At 39.4% G+C, this 21,672-nt stretch overlaps 1 protein-coding gene across 4 annotated transcripts in view; it reads left to right on the top strand.

The window, feature by feature from the left end:
- STAT5B (signal transducer and activator of transcription 5B) overlaps positions 1-21,672 on the top strand; it is a 68,442-nt gene that overhangs the window by 22,557 nt on the left and 24,213 nt on the right. For all 4 annotated transcript variants that reach the window (XM_082706114.1, XM_082706117.1, XM_082706116.1 and 1 more), the window contains exon 2: positions 21,407-21,543. In XM_082706114.1, coding sequence (XP_082562240.1) covers positions 21,416-21,543 — 128 coding nt within the window. In that variant the 5' untranslated portion in view covers positions 21,407-21,415. The remainder of the gene's footprint in view (positions 1-21,406; positions 21,544-21,672) is intronic.

Below are 21,672 nucleotides of genomic sequence, written 5' to 3'. Positions count from 1 at the left end.
ATTATATATATTTTTAAAGATTTTATTTTTAAGAAATCTTTATACCCAATGTGGGTCTTGAACTCATAGCCCTGAGACCAAAAGTTGTGTGCTCTACTGACTGACCCAGCCAGGTGCCCCGAAGGTGTATTTAAATTCAATTTTTTGATGTATATAAATGCAGGTGTTACTGTGCCAGAGACAGAAGTATTGACATGAGAAATTACCCAAAACCAAGATTGGTTTCTATTACAAAGGTGGAAATAGTTTTCATGGAATTCAGTAACCTCAGTGTTCTGGGATTTCTGTGACTTTCAGGATGTTAGGAGAATATTCCACTCCTTGTTTAAATAAGAAGGGATAGGGGCACCTGTGTGGCTCAGTCCTTCAGCATCTCCCTTCAGCTCGGGTTATGATCCCAGAATCCTGGGATCGAGTCCCATATCAGGCTCCCTGCTCTGTGGGAAGCCTGCTTCTCCCTCTCACAATCCTGCTTGTGTTCCCTCTCTCACTGTCTCTCTCCCTGTCAAATAAATAAATAAAAACTTTTTTAAAAATTCATAGCAAAAATGGATTTTTTTTAAATATGAAAGGATATATATTGCCATTATTGCCCTGCCCCCACTTCTAAATTTACATTGCCAGTATTTATAAAGTTTACTGGTCACAAATAGATTCTTGTATCTCCCATTCCTTGTTATAGGGCTCTCTTGCAGTTCAATATGCTTTTATTGGCACTTACTTTGGTTTTCTTTACAGCAGCAGCTGCTAATTAGTGACAGCTTTTGAGCAAGCAGCTTGTCATTTTTGGCAGGGGTAGGGGACATCCATAGCAATTCAAGACTATATTTTCACTTACTAAATTTACTTTGCTTCATGGAAAGACATCTCAAGTAAAAAATAGTCTGTAGTCAAAGGTGGCTGTATTTACTGAAATATCTTCCTGAGTTGGCATTTGGTCCCATGATTGAAGAACTCTCAGGAGATTAAAAAATAGGTTCAGTGTCTATCAGACCAATGCCATTAGTCCTGAGTCATCCTTCTAACATTAATTTACATTCTAGATGTAGAACCTCATCATCTCGTTTTGGCACAATAATAAATCTTTCTGGATTTTATTTGGTAGTATGCATGGTAACCAAAGGAGTGAATTGTTGATAAATGTTGTGCTTTCCGTTTTTACTCAGCTTCTTTCTTGAGACATAATTAAAGGAAAGAAACAGTTTAATTTGCATAAAGGAGAAGCTTTCTTTGGAATTTCAGCTTTTATTAGCACCATCGTATTTCATGTAATTCTCCTCTTTGAAATTTCTGCAATGAGTTGTGAGCTCTATTTTACAAACTTGTCACGATGTTTATGGAATGGTACATTGCAATTATATTTATCTTGATTAGCTACAGTGATGAGTCAAAACCTCCGTCACAGTTTCTATAAAGTGTGATTCAGTCCCATTATTCCTGTAATAAGGATTCAAGTTAATGACTTCCACGGTGTCAAAAATAACATCTTAAAGAGAGTAACTGACCTACCATTCATTTCCCCCAATTTAAGTTCTTTTTGTAACATGGGGGTCTACCAAAATTATATTTGACACCCAGTTATTGATTATGTACCAAGTATTGTGTTGAGGAAATCAAAATGAATGAGATAGTTCCTGCCTTGGGATAACTTCTAGTCTAGTAGTTGAGTAACAGATAACTCAAAATTGCTTTGGATCTTATGCTCAGAGTGTAGTATAAATTCTAATTCCAGAGGGGTAAAGCATTCCATCTTTTTTTTTTTTTTTAGGATTTTGTCTATTTATTAGAGAGATGGAGAGAGACCACAAGTAGGCAGAGCAGCAGGCAGAGGGAGAGGGAGAAACAGGCTCCCTGATGAGCAGGGAGCCTGATGTGGGGCTTGATCCCAGCACCCCGGGATCATGACCTGAGCCGAAGGCAGCTGCTTAACCAATTGAGCCACCCAGGCACTCCAGCATTCCATCTTTAAAAAATGGGATGTTCAAGGAGCTCCTGGGTGGTACAGTCGGTTGAGTGTCCAACTCTTGGTTTCAGCTTGGATCGTGAGATCGAGCCCTGTGTTGGGCTCTGGACTCAGAGCAGTTTGCTTGATATTCTCCCTCCCTCTTCATCGGCTCCCCCCCACCCCCTCCACCCCACCTACTCAAATAAATAAATAAATCTTGAAACAAATGGGATGATCAAAATGATAAAAGGCATGGGATACAAGTATTGTGTTGATTCTTTTTTTAGCTAGAGATATTAAAGATTGTATGAGTCACCTTTAATGAGAGTATGGAATGGCCCAGTGCCCTTGTCTCAGATCTTCCCTTGACATGTTGCACAACACTATTAAATTCAGAAGTTGTCTTCCACATCAGAGTAACTACTATTTCTTGGCATGGATTAGTGAACCAACATGATTTCCTAATATTCAATTAATATTCTGCACTGAGCACAGTAACATAATTATTTCTATATTTTTCATATTAGTGTGCATCAATTATCACAGGGATTTATCATTTACACCTTGTCTGTAACTATGTGCATCGGTGTTAGGCAAGTTGATGTTTAGTTATTGATGTAAAGTGAACAGTTATATTGAGATAACTGACTTCAGTAGCTTTTTTTTTTTTTAAGATTTTATTTATTTATTTGACAGACAGAGATCACAAGTAGGCAGAGAGGCAGGCAGAGAGAGAGAGAGAGAGGAGGAAGCAGGCTCCCTGCTGAGCAGAGAGCCTGATGCGGGGCTCGATCCCAGGACCCTGAGACCATGACCTAAGCCGAAGGCAGAGGCTTTAACCCACTGAGCCACCCAGGCGCCCCAAGTACCTTTTAAGATCCCATCTTACCCCCAGAACTTTTCACTAGTCTCCTTTGTATTAATGATATTGTCCCTTTAATGAGAAGTGTTTCCTGCCAGCAGAAAAACCCGAGTTTAGAATGGTCTCTGGTGATGGATAGTAGTGTATCTAAGGGAAACCCAGTAAGGAATTCAGGAACAAATATAACAAATGTAACCACTCTGCTTCTTATAGGAAATGTCGCAGTGCTAATTCTGACCACAGGTGGTCAGGATCTAGGTTTTGGCCTCATTGGAAAGTAACCCACTTCCAGAACAGTTCTCGTTATTCTCCTCCCGCTCTGTTTTACAATCTAAAGCGTTTAGCTGATTTCTTTCTTTCTTTTTCTTTCTTTCTTCAAGATTTTATTTATTTATTTGACAGAGAAAGAGACAGTGAGAGAGGGAACACAAGCAGGTGGAGTGGTAGAGGGAGAAGCAGGCTTCCGCCCAGCAGAAAGCCCGAAGTGGGGCTTGATCCCTGAGCCAAAGGCAGACATGTAACAACTGAGCCACCCAGGTGCCTCTTGTTTAGGTGATTTCTGATTGATTTCGAGGAGTGAAGGTGAGCCACCAAACACCTAATATGGCTGGCTTCCTTTGATTGTGTTTGAAGGGTGGTCATCTTGATGGTCTCTGATCTTTAGGAAAGGGGAGTCCCATTTAAAACATTTTTGGATTGCTAAGTAATTTTTCATACCTATTTGTGAGTTGTACTTTGTAGTATTCTACTTTGTAGCTTTTATCATAAAGCAGTCTTGAGTTACAGATATCATGTCATGCATTAAGTGAAGGGTCTTCGAGAGCATGAGCCCTGAAGGCAGGCAGCCTACGTGTTCATCCCAGCTCCTTCACTTGCTTGCTGCAGGACTTCAGGCAAATTCCCGAACTCTTAAACCTGTTTCATCATCTATTAAAAGGGGGATTATAATAGGTTTGTCATGAGGATTAGCTGAGGAAGCATATAACGTGCACACAACAGTACATAGTGTAGTAAGAGCTCCTTGAATGTTTACCGTGACTAGTATTGCTCTTATTACTCTTCTTAGGGCTTGTACCCTCTTTTTTTCCTTTCCCATGCAAATTCCTTTCTTATTTTTTAAGGTTTGATGATTAAGTACAGGACAGTCTTGGGAATTTAATAGTTTATTTTGTTTCCAACACGAAACAGTTTCTCGTTGGGTAGCAGCTGTTAATTTAGCATATGTAACAAACTAATAAGTTTTTCCTTAAACCTCAGACTGTCTTCGTTTCAGGCAAGGTATTCTCAAGAGTAGGTTACATACTCTCCATCATCAAAGCCTAGAATCTTTAGAACAAGAGCTTCTCTCAGAAAAAGCCTTCTGTCTCCATTGCCACCACAACCTGAAACTAAAGAGGTAGAAGCCACACAGAGCCCTATGACGTGCTGTAGGAGCCCTTCCGCAGGACCCATCACATTTTCTTGTAAGCTATTTGTAGATAGCTACGCCAGGAATCCATCTGGTTGAGAACATTTAAAATGTCTTCATTTGTCCTTCCTTCTCCTTTACTTTTATACTCTAAAGGACTAATTTTGTTGTCTCCAGGAAGATTGAATGTATGGATGCTTGCTTAATTTAAAGAAGTCTGTGTGGGGGGTGCCTGAGTGGCTCATTGGGTTGAGCCTCTGCCTTCAGGTTGGGTCGTGGTCTCGGGGTCCTAGGATCGAGCCCTGCATTGGGCTCTCTGCTCAGTGGGGGGCCTGCTTTCCCCTCTCTCTCTCTGCCTGCCTTCTCTGCCTACTGAGGTGAGAGTGATCTCTCACTCTTGCTCTCAAATAAAAAAAACTTAAAAAAAGTCTATGTGAGAATGCTGTGTTTTTTCTTTGGGGGGTGGTGGGAGATCTTCAGTGTTATTCTATAACTATTCAGGGTCACTACCTAAAGAAGATTTTTTTTCCCTAAAGAAGATTTAAAATCGGGGCGCCTGGGTGGCTCAGTGGGTTAAGCCACTGCCTTCGGCTCAGGTCATGATCTCAGGGTCCTGGGATCGAGTCCCGCATCGGGCTCTCTGCTCGGCAGGAAGCCTGCTTCCCTCTCTCTCTCTGCCTGCCTCTCCATCTACTTGTGATTTCTCTCTGTCAAATAAATAAATAAAATCTCTAAAAAAAAAAAAAAAGAAGATTTAAAATCTTATTTTCTATCCTCTTCTCCTTTTTGTTATTCGTCATATGGTCTTTTTTCCATGTCTGATCTAAGAAACTATATAATTATTGTATGCATGCTTGTTTATGCTACTGGTGGTCAGCACTGAATCTGGCCAGTGCCTTAGCATTTTTGACGACTAATAGGACTTTAGTTTGAGAGGAGGAAGGCTAAAGATTTATTTTTATATCAATCAACTGGGGACCTCATATGTTGTTACATTTATTATGGCCAAAATACCATTTTATTTTTAGGTGAACTCTTGAGCACTAGTATAAAATCTGGACTGGTTCCAATTCTGTTCTTTTCCTCACATTTAAGTCTGCATTAAATCTGGTAGCTCTTAAAAGTTCCATTGCCGTTTAAAAAGTGTAGCTGCTTGTGATCTTACTGTCTTTTTGTCAAGTGAAACACTTTAGCTTGCCTTGGTTCTGAGTCTCACACTTGGTTTGTTTTTCTCTGGAGCTTTACTGGAAACCAAATGCTCTTGCGTACTAGCTGCAGAAGCGGGAGGGGAAGTTGGCAAGAATTAACTGCTTTCTGTTTGGTCTGTCTGAGGCAGCTGACCTTTTGGAAGGAAATCGCTGCTCTTTGCTTCTTCCTGTAACAGTGCAGCCTGTGAAAGAACATACATACCATGATCCTGGCTGATGTCTTGGGGCACAAGCTGTTGGTTAAGAGGCGGGAGTCTTTCATGGCTTCTGTTCTGTGGTGTAGGAACAAGGATTCAAGTTCACAGTGCTAAGTTGTGTAGATATGGTAGTCGATATGCAGCAAGGGAGAACGTGTCTCTGGAAAAAGTAGTTTGTTTTAGTAAAAGTATTTGTATTGTATTGCAGAGTCCCAATGTTAATGCTGTGGTAAACATGGACAATTACTTTGTGCACAATTTTAGTGCATCTCAATGTTGAATGTCTTGGTATCAGTAGTAACTCTTATACTGTACAGTCTTTTTTCCTGAAAAGCCAAACAGTTAGATTTTTTAAAAATGTGAACTCTTTCTTTCTTTCTTTCTTTTTTTTTTAAGATTTTATTTATTTATTTGAAAGAGAGAGAGAAAATGAGAGGGAACACAAGCAGGGGGAGTGAGAGAAGGAGAAGCAGGCTCTGTGCTGAGCAGGGAGCCCGATGCGGGACTCAATCCCTGGGACCCTGGGATCGTGACCTGAGCCAAAGGCAGATGCTTAACAACTGAGCCACCCAGGTGCCCCAAAGATGTGAACTCTTTTTTTTTTTTTTTTTTTTTTACAGAGATGACAAGTAGGCACAGAGAGAGAAAGAGAGAGAGAGAGAGGGAAGCAGTCTCCCTGCCGAGCAGAGAGCCCGATGCGGGACTCGATCCCAGAACTCTGAGATCATGACCTGAGCCGAAGGCAGAGGCTTAACCCACTGAGCCACCAGGCGCCCTGAACTCTTATTTACATGTCATTTCATGGGGTGTCTGGATGGCTCAATTGGTTAAGTGTCTGCCTTCAGCTCAATTCATGATTTCTGGGACCCGAGATCAAGCCCCATGCCGGGCTCTTTGCTCAGCGGGCTGCTTCTCTCTCTCCTTCTGCTCCCCCCACTCCCACCACTCATGCTCTCTCTGTGTCTCTTTCTCAAATAAATAAATACAGTCTTTTAAAAAATATGTCATTTCAGGAGTGCCTGAGTGGCTCAGTCGGTTGGGCGTCTGCCTTCGGCTTGGGTCATGATCCCAAGGTCATGATCTAGGATCCAGGGTCCTAGGATCGAGTCCCACATCGGGTTCCTTGCTCAGCGGGGAGCTTGCTTTTACTCTCCCTCTGCCTGCCACTCCCCTGCTTGCATTCTCTCTCTCTCTGACAAATAAATAAATAAAATCCTCTAAAAAATGTCATTTCACCTCACAATTAGCCTTTTTTTAAAAAAGATTTTATTTATTTGACAGAGTGAGAGATATAGTGAGAGAGGGAACAAGCAGCGGGAGTGGGAGAGGGAGAAGCAGGCCTCCCACCCAGCAGGGAGCCCAGTGCAGGGCTTGATCCCAGGACCCTGGGATCACAAACTGAGCTGAAGGCAGCTGCTTAACAACTGAGCTACCCAGGTGCCCCCAGAATTAGCTTCTTAATGTACCTGCTACCCATTGTTGGACCATGTTTTCTAAGGACTTGTTTTACTGAAACACAGTGAGTATTACACTCCACACACTGACATTATTTTCAGAAGGCTGCAGATAGGTTAATAAATGGAATATCAGCCAGTGAGTAACAAAGGAACTAGCTGATGGGATGGCCCTCTCTTAAAGAGAGGATTTTCATCTTCCATTATTTTAACCAAAACCTATTTAGGTTCATTTTTTATTTTGTTTTTTGAAATGATTTATATTCAAGTAACTCTCTGTAAGCAAAAATGAAGTCGATTATGATTATTGGTAAATGCAGAGAACACAGCTATGTGAAAAGAGGGCAGAATACTGTGTTCTCCCTTAGTTGGGTTTCACTGGATAGGTGTGCTTTTCCATTATATTATTTGTTTCACTCCTAGTATTTGCTGTTGATAGTATAGGTTGTTGGGTGAGCATTAGTGTGGATGTGCAGAAAAGATACAGAGTAGCGTAGGGAGAATTATCTCAGGGTTTCCTTAGGGAGATTTCCCTACAATATTTCTTCTCTGTTTTTGGAAACTGGTCTAATCTGTTCAGCCTTCCTGAGACAGTGAAGTATCCCAGAGGGTGTGCTTAGGCAGTTTAGCCAGGCTTTGGGTATATGTTCTTGGCACAAAGTAAGTCAGTATTAACGTAACAGGAAGACTATCCCGCAGTTCTGTTGGCCTAGGAGCGAAATGAGGAACCAGTGGCTAAGGCTTTCTGGGATCTGGTCTTCTAACTATAATCTTCAGTGGCCTTGAATTATTACCTTTGAACTATCAAGGACCTTTACGTAGGCCAGTTGTGTTCAGGTGCATCATTAGGGATAAAGGAAGTATAGTTTTGAAAAGCAATTCTTACACTGTTGTGAGTGGTGTTCTGTGTATTTCATTCTGTTTACAATTGGTACAAATTTACAGGGACAGTTAGTCATATCAAGGAAGAAAAAAGAGCCAAATATGAACCTAAGTATGTACTATTTCTTGTCTTGAAATATAACTTTCCCAAACATTTTTTTTTCTTTTCTATTTTCCATGTTTCTTTTAGAAGTCACAATAAAACCTCCTAAATTCAAACTCCATTACCCCTGAGATTACTAATCCTAACCTGGTCTAAGTTATGATTTACCCCCCTTCTTTTTTCCCCTATTGGTATTCTAAACATTTTGGTATTAACATTTTCAAACACACACAAAATAAGAGAATATAATGAATATCTATAAATTCATCCCTCAAGTTCAAAAATACCAAAGTTTTATTAATTTTTTTTCTTCTACTCTCCACAAAGACACTCTTTTGTTTCTTCTGGACAAAGGCAAATACTTCAAAGTATATTTTTGTGCCATTTACTTTTATACTACTTCAAAAAGAAGATTTTACTAAACAAAAGAATAAAATGAACAGTTATTGAATGCAAGGCATTTTAAGGGGTTTAAATGAAATATAAATAGATGGCAAAATTACAAATTAATCTTAGCCATTAATAGTCTTGAACTACTATTTGAAAACATATTATGTTGCTACATATTTGAAAGTGATAGATTCGGGGCGCCGGGGTAGTCAGTTAAGCGTCTACCTTTGGCTCAGGTCATAATCCCAGGGTCCTGGGATGGAGTCCTGCTTTGGGTTCCCTGTTCAGCTGGGAGCCTGCTTCTCCCTTTGGCCCTTCCCCAGGTTCATGTGCCTGTGTGCACCCTATCACAAAATAAATAAATTTAAAAATCATTTAAAAAAAGAAAGCGAACTTTTTTTTTTTTTAAGATTTTATTTATCAGGGTACCTGGGTGACTTAGTTGGTTAAGGTGCTGCCTTCAACTCAGGTCATGATCCCAAATTTTGGAATTGAGCTCTGCATCAGCCCCCACTTAGCAAGGAACCCACTTCTCCCTCTGCCTGCCATTCCCCCTGCTTGTGCTTGCTCTCTCCCTCTTTCTCTGTCCATTAAAATAATTTTAAAAATATTTAATTTATCCATTTGACAGAGAGTGAGAATGGGAACAAAGCAGGGGGAGCAGTAGAGGGAGAAGAAGTAGCCTTCCCACCCGGCACGGAGCCAGATGCGGGGCTTGATCCCAGGACCCTAGGATCATGACCTGAGCCAAAGGCAGGTGCTTAATGACTGAGCTACCCAGGTGCCCCTGTACTACTACTTCTTCTCCTTTTTTTTTTTTTTTAATAAAGACTTTATTTATTTATTTGACAGAGAAAGATACAGTGAGAGAGGGAACACAAGCAGGAGGAGTGGGAGAGGGAGAAGCAGGCTTCCCACCAGAGCCGGGAGCCTGATGTGGGACTCCATCCCAGGAGTCTGGGATTAAGACCTGAGCTGAAGGCAGACGCTTAACCAGCTGAGCCACCCAGGCACCCTGCCCCTGCACTTCTTTTTAAAAAATTATCATTCTGAATTTTTTTTTACTATTTCATGCCCTACTGAAATCAGGACTACCTAATTTGAAAGAAAATGCTATAACCTGGATATTGTTTTGTGGGAAATATTTGTTTCTATGTCTTTTGCATGTCCCTTTATGGAACCATCCTATGGGATGAATTATACTAATTGCTCATGCTCATTAAACTTATATTTCAGATCTTACATTTTAAGCAAAATTTAGTAAATCAAGAACTATTAAAAAAATTATACCAAAATGCCTTCACCTAAATGGAACAACTGTTTATAGTTCTCTTTGACCTTTCTCTGTTATTTGTCCTCTAGCATATGTATTGTATACACTTTTCATTTAACATTCTTTTCTTTATATTTTTAAAGAATGTATCTCCATGGCCTTATATTTCAATATTGCCTTTATATTTCATTTAAATTGCACAATGTTCTATCAGATTAATATGTTACAGTTTAGCCATCCTCCTGTTTTGGATTTAGGTTGTTTCTAGTTTCTTACTATTGTATATTACAGGATCTAACCAATGGTTGTCCCTGGGAGTTGACCTAGTACAAGGTGCTCTTCAAAGCAAAGTTTGCTAAGTGAAAACTTAATACTGTAATTCTCAATGGCAAGAGGGAAGCTATGAACTTGAAAGAGGAAAATATTGGGAACATATGTAGATTTACTAATAAAGTGGCCTTTAAAAAATCAAAACAAGAAGGAAGGGATTATCTTTCATCTCAGTGGTACAGAAAATCAGTATATTGCTGTGGCTGGGGAATTTTTATTTCCTGAACTAAAGGATTCAAACTATACAAAAGCTACATTCTAAGATGAGTTGGTCTTGATTAACAGTGTAAAATGGGTCCAGATATAAAACTTCATTAGAAATTCTGAGGCTGGGCGCCTGGGTGGCTCAGTGGGTTAAGCCGCTGCCTTCGGCTCAGGTCATGATCTCAGGGTCCTGGGATCGAGTCCCGCATCGGGCTCTCTGCTCAGCAGGGAGCCTGCTTCCTCCTCTCTATCTCTGCCTGCCTCTCTGCCTACTTGTAATCTCTCTCTGTCAAATAAATAAATAAAATCTTTAAAAAAAAAAAAAGAAAGAAAGAATTTCTGAGGCTAACACAGGGCTACATGGCAGTCTCAGATCATTTCTTACTTTTCCATAATGCAGATGGGCATTATTTGTGGGCTGCGGCAAATGTTTTTAGTTATCTGGAAAATGGTATTGATGTAGCTTCTTCCCAAATGGGCTGTTCAAGTTGCCTAATGGATTTCAACATAGAGATAATGATAATGCATGTGTATTCAAACTGCAGGACAGCTTGGCATGAAGGAGCCTGATTTGTATAACAGTGTCCTACCAGCTTCAGCACAAAGTCTGAGAAGCCCAGATTTTTATATACTGCCAGGGACAATTTCAAGATAGGACTCAAAACTCTACTCTTACTATTTGTTTGTTTGTTTCTCTTTTCTTTTTTCTTTTTTTTTTTTTTTTTGCAATTTTTGCCCTTGATTTTGATTTTGAAAACTTTTAAATTACTGAAAAATTGAAAGGATGAAACAACAAATGCTCATGTACACCTTGTCTACATTGACCAGTTATTAACAGTTGTTGCCTTTGCTTTTTCAGGCTCCTTTCCACCCCCTCCCCTCTCTTTCCTTTGAAAGTAAGTTACAGCCATCATGACCATGTTTTGCCCTTAAATACTTGAGTACGTATCTACTGAGAACAATCCTGTATAACCTCAGTACCATTATCAATCTCAAGAAATTTAATATTGACACAATAATATCCAGTATATAGGCTGTATTTAAATTTAATCTGAATTTAAAATTTTAATTTTTAATTGTCTTTGGGGTGTCCTTTAGAGATGTAGTTTGTTTTATTATTAAATTATACTCTAGGTAGTTATTGTGTCTCTTTTGTCTCCTTTAATCTAGGATAGTTCCACATTTTTCTCTCTTTCGTAAGAGTTTTGTAATTTGAATTTGTCTGATTCCATGAGTAGAGGTGGAACATTTAGTTTGTGTATTCTTTTCAGTAGATCGCATTCTGAGGTCTATGCAACGAGTCCCCCCTTATCCATGGTTTCGCTTTCTGAGGTTTCAGTTACCCATGGTCCTTCTGACATATTGTCAGAAGGTTCATAGTAGCCTAATGTGTACATGATGCTTACATCATGCACCTCAGCTCACTTCGTCATGTAAGCACCCATCCATATTTCACAGGATGGGTGAGTGCAGTGTGATGAGATATTTAGAGAGCAGAAGAGACCACATTCATATAACTTTTATTGTGTATGTTGTTACAATTGTTCAATTTTATTTTTAGCCATTGTTTTTAATCGCTTACTGTGCCTCATTTATAAATTAAATTTTATCTTAGGTATGTACGTGTAGGAAAAACATACTGTTTGGGGTTTGGTATTGTCTGTGGTTCCAGGCATCCACTGAGGGGTCTTGGAACATATGTCCCACAGATAATGGGGGACTACTGTATTGTCCGTTTGTTCCATGATTGGGGATGTTTAATTATTTTGTTAAGGTGTTGTTCATCACCTCTTCCACTGAAGCTATGCCTTTTCCTCTTTAGGAATAATAAGCAATATGTGAGGTAGTACTTTGAGACTGTGTGAATATCCTGTTCCCAGCAAGTACAAACCGATGGTTTTAGCGGCTGTGATGATCCTTGTCTGAGTCTACTCTCTTTATTTTTGAAATCGTGTTTTTGGCTAAGATATCTTATATTTAGGTGAGAGTTTTAAACATGTGATAATCCACTGACTAACACTTGGTCTGTATAGTTAGAGATAGCTCCCCTCTCCCTTTCCTCCCCTCTCTCTACCTGCTCTCCACTTCTCCCTCTCCACCCTCCCCACCACCCAACACTTTCCCCTCTCTCTTCTTCCCAAAGTAGTATGTAATGGTTTGGCTGTGACGTGAAGATTTATGACTGTCATCCCACAATACTATCATCTCGTGTTGCCTGGGCAAATTTTTCCTTGTTTGTCTCTTTGTGAGCCAAATACTATCATTCTCTCTGTTCTCTTCCCATCTGTTTAATAATCTGATTTTGTTAGAGAATTACCTTTCTGATTCCTTATACAGTACTATTTAGAATTTTTTTTTTTTTTTAAAGAGCAGATGGCTCTGGTATTGACCTACTTCTAGATGGGATAGTTATACTCAAACCTTCTTACTTGATTTTAGTCCAGTTTTAATATGAGCAAAGTCTTAATCCATTATTATTGCTATTTAATATTTTGCCATCCTTCCACGTTCCTATTACTAGGTGACCATGAGCTCTGAGTCTATGTAATAATGTTGGTATTGACAGTAGGGCAGTAAACATAATGAAGGAACTTGCTCTTTATATTCTGTCCAAAGTCTTCAGTCATTAAATGGTGCTGATATGGTTAATAGTTTTGAATCCTGGTTCCTTGCCTTAGACTTTCCTAATCAGAAGCAATGTTTATCTGTCTTCTGTTTCATTCGCCAAGTAGCCCAAGCCTTTGCCCAAATCAGAGCCTTGCCATATTTCTTATTCTTTTTTAAAATTATGAAATATAATAAACATGTAGAAAAATACAAAAAATAATATGACAAACCACCGCAAAGTCCTTAGGTCAGAGGCCTCCTATATAGTGGTCTGCCCAGATCCAGTGTGGATGGTGCCCCTCAGTAGTATGGTACCTGGAACAAAGTTTTCACCCCCAAAAGAAACCCATACTTCTTCCTTTTTTTTTTTTTTTTTAAGATTTTATTTATTTATCTGATAGAGACACAGCGAGAGAGGGAACACAAGCAGGGGCGATTGGGGAGAGAGAAGCAGGCTTCCTGCCAACCAAGGAGCTTAACGTGGGTCTCAATCCCAAAACCCTGGGATCATGACTTGAGCCGAAGGCAGATGTTTAACAACTGAGCAACCCAAGAGCCCCAAAACCCATACTTCTTAAGAGTCACTCCACATTATTGCACCAGCCTACTTTGTGTCTATGGGTTTATCTATTCTGGACATTCCATATAATGGAATTTACAACATGTAGCTTTTTTTGTCTGGCTTCTTTCATTTAGCATGTATCACTATCTCATTTCTTTTTGTGTCTGAATAATGTTCCCTTTTATCCATTTTGTTTATTTTTAAAGATTTTATTTATATATTTCACAGACAGATAACAAGTCGGCAGAGAGGCAGACAGAGAAAGAGAGGAGGAAGCAGAGTCCCTGCTGAGTGGAGAGTCCAATGCGGGGGCTCGTTCCCAGGACCCTAGGACCATGACCTGAGCTGAAGGCAGAGGCTTTAACCCCTGAGCCACCCAGGCGCCCCTCCATTTTGGTTTTTAATTTATATCCATATTATCCATCCATTCATTGATAGGCATTTGGCTTGTTTTTACCTTTTCACTACCATGAATAATGCCACTTGGAACATTTGTGTGCAAATTTTTGTGGACATAGGTTTTCAGTTCCCTTAGGCATATACCTATGAGCGGAACTACCGGGTCATATAGTAACTCCATATTTAACCTTTTGAAGAACTGTAAGATTGTTTTCCAAACCTATACCATTTTACAGTCCTGAGCCTCGATTTCCTCATCTATAAAATAGAGATAATAGGGGCGCCTGGGTGGCTCAGTGTGTTAAGCCACTGCCTTCAGCTCCGGTCATGATCTCAGGGTCCTGGGATCGAGTCCCGCATCGGGCTCTCTGCTCAGCAGGGAGCCTGCTTCCCTTCCTCTCTCTCTGCCTGCCTCTCTGCCTATTTGTGATCTCTCTCTGTCAAATAAATAAAAATTTTAAAAAATCTTAAAAAAAATGAAATAAAATAAAATAGAGATAATAATAGTGCCTACCTTCTAGTATTTTTGTGAGGATTAAATGAGTAGATTCATAAAAGCGCTTGCTGTTGTAAATAATATAGTTAGATATTCAGTAAATGACAGTAAATTATAAATCTGGATGGTGGAAAATAACACTAATAAATGTTATTTAATTCATTTTTAATCATATTTCTGAAATTTTTTATTTTTTATTACTTTTTTAAAGCTTATATTTATTTGTTTGCCACAGAGAAAGACAGAGCACAAGTAGATGGAGCTGCAGGCAGAGGGAGAGGGAGAAGCCAACTCCTGCTGAGCAGGGAGCCTGATGTGGGACTTGATCCCAGGACCCTGGGATCATGACCTGAGCTGAAAGCAGATGCTTAACCAACTGAACCACCAAGGCGCCCCTGAAATTTATTTTCATTTATTGGATGAATCAAAATATTTGTTGCTAATAACTCATAATTTAATTAGTAGGAGTCAGATGTGTCCTTGGAAGGAATAGGAAAAGGTACAGCTCCCTGCTGGGGTACATTGGAATGGATGTTCTTTTCTTTTCTTTTTTTTTTTTTTTTTCCTTTTAAAGTTTAGTATACTTAGTCTTACTCTTGTTACACTGCCCTTCACAATTCTTGGCTCTCTCATTCAGAGGTGGGAGAACAGCTCTCCCAGTGCTTTCCCACCACCATCCTTCCATTCTCATCTATACAAGTCCATCTGCCAATAAAATTGACTAAGAAATGGGAATTCCATCTTTTAAAAGGAAGATGAGGTTTATACTGCTGGATATTGGTTAAGGAGAAAGGTAGCAAGAATTCTTTATGGAGGGTTGACTTTGAAAAGGTTTATTGAAGTGAGTTAAAGTTGGAGATGGGGATATTTCAGTCTCAAGAAATTTAACATTGACACAATACTATCCAGTATGTAGGCTGATGGATCATAATTGCTCAATATTGTTCTGAACCAGGTGCTGTTTTAAGCATTTACATACATTAACTTATTTTTTACAATAACTCCCCAAGGGGCGTATTATTAGTACCATTTTACAAATAAGGAAACTGAGGCACAAAGGTGTAAGAAGTTAAATCTTACAGAACTCTGTAGGTGAGTTCACCATTGTCTTCAAAACTCTAACCTCATTTTAAAGACTTTGGTCCTAGGGTGTGATGGGATGGGGTGGTGGTGGTGGTGGAATGGAGAGTAAGAGTTACAAAATGCTTTATTTTTTTTTTTTAAAGATTTTATTTATTTATTTGAGAGAAAGGGACAGATAGTGATAGAGATAGTAAGAGAGAGCACAGGTGAGGAGGGGAGGGAGAAGCAGGCTCCCACTGAGCAGGGAGCCTGACTTGGGGCACAGGGCTCCATCCCAGGGCCCTGGGATCATGACCTGAGCTGAAGGCAGATGCTTAACCAACTGAGCCACCCAGGTGCCCCAGAATGCTTTAAATTATGCAAATGAGTCCAGGGAAACAAATCACTACACACATTTTAACCCTCCCACTCCCACTCTAAGCTAGAATTCATTCATTCAGTTAGCATATATGTGTTGGGGGCTTTCTATTGTCTTGTACTCTATACTTCCCCCATAGATTAGCTATACCATGACTTTGGCCACAGTGTTCTAGAAGTCTTCAAAGAGTGATGTTTTTCTTTTCTTTTAAGATTCTATTTGAAAAAAAAAAAAAAAAAAAGATTTTATTTGAGAGAGAGAGAGAGAGCAAGAGCAGTGAGAGGGACAAGCTGACTCACCGCTGAGTAGGGAGCCTGATGTAGGGCTTGATCCTAGGACTCTGAGATCATGACATGAGCCAAAGTTAGATGTTTAACCAACAGAGGCACCTAGATGCCCCTAGAGTGATGTTTTTCTTGACAGGGTTTTGTATTTTATTTTTAAAAGGGAAAGCATCTAGGGGCACCTGGGTGGCTCAGTGGGTTAAAGCCTCTGCCTTCTGCTCAGGCCATGATCCCAGGGTCCCACGATCAAGCCCCGCATTGGGCTCTCTGCTCAGCGGGGAGCCTTCTTCCTCCTCTCTCTGCCTGCCTCTCTGCCTACTTGTCTCTGGCTATCCAATAAATAAATAAAATCTTCAAAAAAAAAAAATAAAAGGGAAAGCATCTAATAAAAAGGTATTTATTATTGAGATAAGAATATTCCTCAATCCTACCCACTCCTATCATTTATAGACATTCATTTTTATGGTTTTCAATAAGCCTGTAACATTATAAGCTTAGACTTTGGAACTTTTTTTAAACAAGTGCCTGAAGGTCTTCTTTATTTGAGACTCCTAGGATATATCCAGATATGTAGGGTTGATTTCAGTACCTTAGGCTTTCGGAAAGCACAACATTTTATATCCAACGCTGGTTTAGGTTGTTTGGAATGCTTATGAACATTAAGAATGCAACTAAGCAAAGCTCAGCTGGTTCTCATCTTTGGCTAAAAATAAGATTGTGCATCTATTTCCCAGTCTTTAGAGAAGTGCCTGTGAAGATTTACCAAAGATACAAACCACTTCCTTGTCAGAACATCATGCGTTGAAGATGGAGTTGCCTGTAAATGAGCAAAAGAAAGTGTGTATTGAGGACAGGGGTGCAGTTACTATGTATGTGGAGTAGTAGTCCACAGAAGGATGGATACTGATGAGAAAGGACAGAGACCCAGCTCATGCGAGGGGTAGGCATAGCTTAATAATGGATGTGAAGAGTTTGGGCATGTATGAGGGAAAGTACTACTTAGGTTCTAGCTTCTATTGATGCAGTGGGGGATGGGGTGTTTTTTTCCCCCTCCAAATTGCCTGTTTTCAATTGTTACGTGATAATTTCAGTAACCCATTTCATGTTCTGTGTGTATATAATAGTTAAAATGCAAAATGATTCTGTACTATTTACTATACTTTTTTTTTTTACATTTCTGACTAGTCGTAGGCAAAATCTACTTTCCAGCTCTATCAAAGCATTTTTATGTAGTGAAGTTAAAATAATTTGTATTTTCTAAAATAAAGTGATTACCACCTTATATTTATTAGCTGTTATTCTTCAATGGCATTTTAGAAAACAGTTATTACAACATGTTCATATTTAGAACCATAAAAAATATTCTGACAAATTCTAAGAGTTCAGCATTCCACTCTGATAAAAACTAGGAACTAATAAAAAAGAGAAAATAGTGTGACTTTTTTTTTTTTTTTTTAAGATTTATTTATTTGAGGGGGAGAGCCTGTACTGGGAGAGGAGCAGGAGGAAAGGGAGAGAGAATCCCAAGGGGACTCTGCACTGAGCATGGAGCCTGTCATGGGGCTCAGTCCCATGACCGGTGAGATCATGACCTGAGCTGAAAGAGTCAGATGCTTAACCAACTGAGCCATTTAGGGGCCCCATATATGTGGTATTTGTGCCTACATATATGGCATATTATCATCGTACTGCTTTCTCTTTTTTTTTTCATACTTTTTTCTTAAAGCAATATGACACCTGTAATATGCTCAACCAGCTGGACATTTGAGATATTTACCAGATATGTGTTTATTCACTAGCAAATTATGTCTTGATTACTTAACATGGCAAGCCACTTTACTAGGCATTAGGGACACAGTGGTAAATAAATGTGCTCCCTTCACTTGCTGTCCTTAGAGTTCAGTGGGGAAGGTAAACAAAAATAAATTAACAAAAACTAAAAGAAAAAAATTACAAATTAAAGCATATGTTATTTTTTTTTAAGATTTTATTTATTTATTTGAGAGAGTAAGTGAGATAGTACAAGTGTGGGGAGGAGCAGAGGCAGAGGAAGAAGCAGACTCTCCACTGAGCAGGGAAGTCCGACCTGGACACAAGGCTCCATCCCCCGATTCCAGAATCATGATCTGAGTCAAAGGCAACACTTAACCAACTGAGCCACCCAGGTGCCCTGTGGCATGTGTTCTTAAGGAACAAATAGAATATTGTTAATATAGACTCATCCAAAATTATAAAATCTGTTCCATTTTCTTGCCTTGGTATTTCATACTGATACCTTGTTCCATAATAACTTTGAAAAGAGCTGATGGGCTTGACCAAATTGAATGTACATGTTTTTAAATTCAAAAACAATAAAAAGTTTATAGAATGCTTATGTGCCAGGTACTGCTCTAGGCCCAAGAGAAATAATGAACAAAACAAAGTCATTGTGTTCATGGTGATTTTACCCTAGTGAGAAGTCAGTAAACAAATATATGATAAATGTCAGGAAGTGATAAGTGATGTGAAAAAAAGTCAAGTAGACCAAGAGTTTACAGTGTGACCAGAATACAGTGTTGTTTGCACGGACAGAGAGGTGTCTGAGGAGATCAATGTTTTCCAACAGTTTCTCTTCTTTTGTCTCTTAGGTCAGTTCAGTTAATGAATGTGGGATTCAAGACAATTTTTTTTTTTAAAGATTTTATTTATTTATTTGACAGAGAGAGATCACAAGTAGACAGAGAGGCAGGCAGAGAGAGAGAGAGGGAAGCAGGGTCCCTGCTGAGCAGAGAGCCCGATGCGGGCCTCTATCCCAGGACCCTGAGATCATGACCTGAGCCAAAGGCAGCGGCTTAACCCACTGAGCCACCCAGGCGCCCTCAAGACAATTTTTGTATCTGTTGGTATTGTTCATATAATCATTAATACAGCTATGGTGAGGTCCTACTTCTTTTCAATTCCTTAGCACTAAAAGAGATGAAAACCTGAATTATGTTCTTCATTCCTTCATTGCTCTTCCATACACGTAACTACTTAAGCTTCTCTACCCACCCATCCATCCTTTTATCCAAAAAATATGTCTTGGTCTCTGTTCAAGTTTTCTAAAATCTTGGCATACAATTCATCCAATTAAAAATTATATTGTACAATTAAATGTCTTCCAGGTGTTAGATTATAATGTGCAGTTGCTTCTGGAGAGAGCTCTTTTATCCAGGCCTTTCTCCTAGTAAACTCTCAGCCATTGAAATTTGATGTTTTGGATGATCTCACAGTGATCCCAGCCTTAATGTCCAAAAGCCCTAAATAAAATTGTACGCCACTCAAGTGTTCTATAGCATTGCACAAGTCTAAAATAGGTAACTGGCATCCACCCCATACCTCATTGTTGGCTAACTGACTTGTCCCATAAATAGCTCAGTGTTATACTATCGGACAACTACAACTAGATTTTTATTTCCCAACACACATGTGTAGTCTTTGGTAGTCAACAAAATCAAGATCTGATTTACTGGACCCTAATTGTAACATAGTCAAGAAAATGATGGAAATCAGTAGCCAGATCATTTTGGATGGGTTTCAAGTTAGCCCTACCTTCCAAATTCTACATTATGGACCCTGGTATTAGAGTACGATTCAGTTTTTGTACCCTCTTGTGTAATGAAAGTAACGTTGCCATCCCAATTAGGTTGATTCCAGAGAGTTTCTGCCAACTGAATGAAAAATTCTCAAGTAGGTGTGCCTGGGTGGGTGGCTCAGTGGTTAACTGTCTGCCTTTGGCCCAGGTCATGATCCCACGGTCCTGGGATCCAGCCCCATATCAGGCTCCCTGCTTAGCAGGAAGCCTGCTTCCCCCTCTCCCTTTCCTCTGGCTTGTGTTCTCTCTTGTGGTCTCTCTCTCTGTCAAATAAATTTTTTTAAATATATCTATTTTTTAAGATTTTATTTCTTTATTTGACACAGAGAGAGAGATCACAAGTAGGCAGAGAGACAGAGGGAGAACGAGAATGCCAAGAGGAGAGCCCAATGTGGGGCTCCATCCCAGGATCCTGAGATCATGATCTGAGCCAAAGGCAAAGGCTTAACTCACTTAGCCACCCAGGTGCCCCAATAAATAAAATTTTCAGGTAAATCTGAGAGAAGGCATCATGGTAGTTTTATCAAACTTCTTCTAGACTCAAGGGCATGTTTTAAAAACCTACCTACTATTGGAATATAATGGTTCTTGTTCTCTTAGCTGGAATGTATTGTTTTTATGTTGGAGAGGTCTTTTTTTGTTTTTTGGGTTTTTTTAAGATTTTGTTTGTCAGAGAGAACGCACAAACAGAGGGAGTAGTAGGCTGAGGGAGAAGCAAGCTCCCTGCTGAGCAACAAGCCCAATGCGGGGCTGGATCCCAGTACCATGACCGGAACCAAAAGCAGATGCTTAACTGACTGAGCCACCTAGGGTCCCTGTTGCACAGATTTTTAAATACTGTAATTTAATAGATGATTGCTTCATAAATTCCTTAGCAGTAACTCAGAAGGTGAAACTTGGAGCATTTTTCCAGATAAATCTATACCCTTTCTGCATAAAGCATTGCAGCTTAAGTAACTGACAATAATACTTGGGGTCTAATTCATGTTTTAGATATTTTCACTTTTCTTTTACTGGGACTTTTTCGAAATGGCAGCACATTTATTGCATTTCTAGTCAAAATGCCAAATCTAAAACAAGTGCTTTTTTTTTTTTTTTAAAGATTTTATTTATTTATTTATTTATTTATTTATTTATTTATTTATTTGAGAGAGGGACCACAAGCAGAGGAAATGACAGGCAGAGGGAGAAGCAGGCTCCTTGTTGAGGAGGGAGCCTGATGCAGGACTCAATCCCAGGATTCTAGGATCATGACCTGAGCCGAAGGCACACCCTTAACCAACTGAGCCACCCAAGTGCCCTAAAACAAGTGATTTAAAACAACAACAACAAAGCAGATTCTCCGCTGAGCAGGGGAGTCCGACCTGGACATAAGGTGCTAATTATCTTACAGTTAAAATGCTGCTTATTGTTACTTAAAGTTTGGAATAAAAGTAACTATGTCTGTGATACCAAAGTTATAGGCAGTTCTCCTAATGTTGGCTTTGTACTTTCACTTGGAGGATTTCAATATGTTTTATAGTTGGCACTTCGTAGACCAAGTTATATGCCTTTCATGACCACACTGGATGTGTACATTTTGAAACATTTTAAAGCTAAAATTCAGTTCCAGAATACTGATATCTATTCTACCATGAAGGGCTTAAAAGCATTTATTCTAGGTTTTTAAATTGTGACTATTTATTCTAGTGGATTTAAAGGGGGAAGAAAAAAAAAACCATCCAAACCACTGATCACTTGTTTAACAGATTGAAACCATGGCTGTGTGGATACAGGCCCAGCAGCTCCAAGGTGATGCTCTTCATCAGATGCAAGCATTATATGGCCAGCATTTCCCCATCGAGGTGCGACATTATTTATCCCAGTGGATTGAAAGCCAAGCTTGGTAAGTGAACCCAGTTTTTTCTGTCATATTTAGTGAAGCACAAGGCTTTGGGGGTTTGATTGGAAAGAACATGAAGGAGACTTTAAAAGTTGTACATTTTAAAAAAATGAGGTGACCCATGAAAAGTTA

This window comes from Mustela nivalis, assembly GCF_964662115.1.
Source record: "Mustela nivalis genome assembly, chromosome: 17".
Lineage (NCBI taxonomy): Eukaryota > Metazoa > Chordata > Mammalia > Carnivora > Mustelidae > Mustela > Mustela nivalis.
The sequence above is the reverse complement of the archived record's forward strand: the minus strand, read 5'-3'. Positions and strand labels throughout refer to the sequence as shown.